The 1,508-nt window shown below is 47.1% G+C and overlaps 1 protein-coding gene across 1 annotated transcript; it reads left to right on the forward strand.

The window, feature by feature from the left end:
* The first annotated feature begins 545 nt into the window (after nt 1-545).
* LOC137159247 (olfactory receptor 4D2-like) lies at nt 546-1,508 on the forward strand. The gene has a single exon (XM_067557402.1). The coding sequence runs from the start codon at nt 546-548 to the stop codon at nt 1,506-1,508; it is 963 nt and encodes a 320-aa protein (XP_067413503.1).

A 1,508-nucleotide genomic window follows, 5' to 3' on the forward strand; every position in this document is an offset into this window, starting at 1 on the left:
ACTAAGGATACTTCGTGTTAGAATCTGCCTGAGGAACCTCACAGCAGTTTCATTTAAAATGTTGACATTTCAAACCTTTTTATTTTAGTTTTTTACAATTGTTAACGATATTTGTCTTTAAAAAAAATATGTATGAAAAATATTCTCCAAACGGCTTCCAGACCCTGGGTTCCAAGCAGAGAATATTAGTGATCTGCTTGGCATACGTACAGGAATAGAAACAAGGAGATTCCCTGTCTAGGGCAGGATCGCAGTCACTCTGACTGACATTTTCAAAGCCAGCTGTAGAATGTGAATGTCCAGCCCCCACTCATTTCACCAGGAATTTGGCATCTCAATCCCCTAGACCAGTGATTCGCAACCAGGGATCCGTGACCCCCTGGGGGGCTGTAAGCAGGTTTCAGGGGGCTAAAGCCCTGAACCCTGGTGTCCCTGTGGGGCTGAAGCCCGAAGTCCCCCATACACACTCAGCAGCTGAAGCCAGCTTTAGTTTCTTTACGTTTTATTATTTCTCTTCAATTGTAGGTATATTTTAAGTCCACAAAATGGGCCAGCAGAACCTCACCACGACAGTGACTGAATTCGTCCTCCTGGGTCTCACCCAGAGTCCAGAGCTAGACCATTTTCTCTTCATGGTCTTCTTCATCGTTTACGTGGCCACCTGGTTGAGGAATGTCACCATCATTATCACAGTGATCTCAGACCACCGGCTTCACACCCCCATGTACTTCCTGCTGGCCAATTTGGCTTTCCTAGACATCAGCGACTCCTCGGTCAATACTCCCAGATTGCTCTGGGCTCTCCTCTCCCAGCACAAAACCATCTCGTTCAAAGAGTGCATCCTCCAGATGTTCTCTTATCACTTCATCGGGGGCGCCATGGCATTTTTACTTGTGGGGATGGCAGTTGATAGGTACGTGGCCATTTATAAACCATTGAGATACTTGATTATCATGAACTGGGGTGTGTGCGCGGGACTAGTGGTAGGGGCATGGCTGGGTGGATTGGCTCACTCTGCTGTTCAGATTGGGCTACTCCTCCAGCTACCGTACTGTGGGCCGAATGTCCTGGACAATTTCTACTGTGATGTCCCACAAGTCATCAAACTGGCCTGCACCGACACCCACGTGGTCGAGATGCAGATGGTCTTCAATGGAGGAGTGCTTCTTGTAGTTGTATTCATCATTCTGCTCGTTTCCTACGCCGTCATCTTAGTTAAGATTAGGACACACGTCACGGACGGGAAGCGCAAGGCTCTGTCCACCTGTGGGACCCAGATTACTGTGGTGTGTTTAATATTCATACCCAGCATTTTCATCTATGCTCGGCCCTTCAAGAAGTTTGCCCTGGACAAGGTAGTGTCAGTCATTTATACAGTGATCACCCCCATGTTGAACTCAATGATCTACACGCTGAGAAACGCTGAGATGAAAAAGGCCATCAAGAGACTGATGAGCAGAATCCTGTTCTCAGGGAGGAAACTAAAGCCATCATTAATTTTTGAATGA

The sequence above is a fragment of the Emydura macquarii genome, unplaced genomic scaffold (genome assembly GCF_026122565.2).
Source record: "Emydura macquarii macquarii isolate MOO-44397 ecotype Brisbane River unplaced genomic scaffold, CSIRO-AGI_Emac_v2 contig_1814, whole genome shotgun sequence".
NCBI lineage: Eukaryota > Metazoa > Chordata > Testudines > Chelidae > Emydura > Emydura macquarii.

Excerpts from the sequence above, each read along its gene's own strand:
- LOC137159247 (XM_067557402.1), top strand. The coding sequence starts at position 546 with ATGGGCCAGCAGAACCTCACCACGACAGTGACTGAATTCGTCCTCCTG.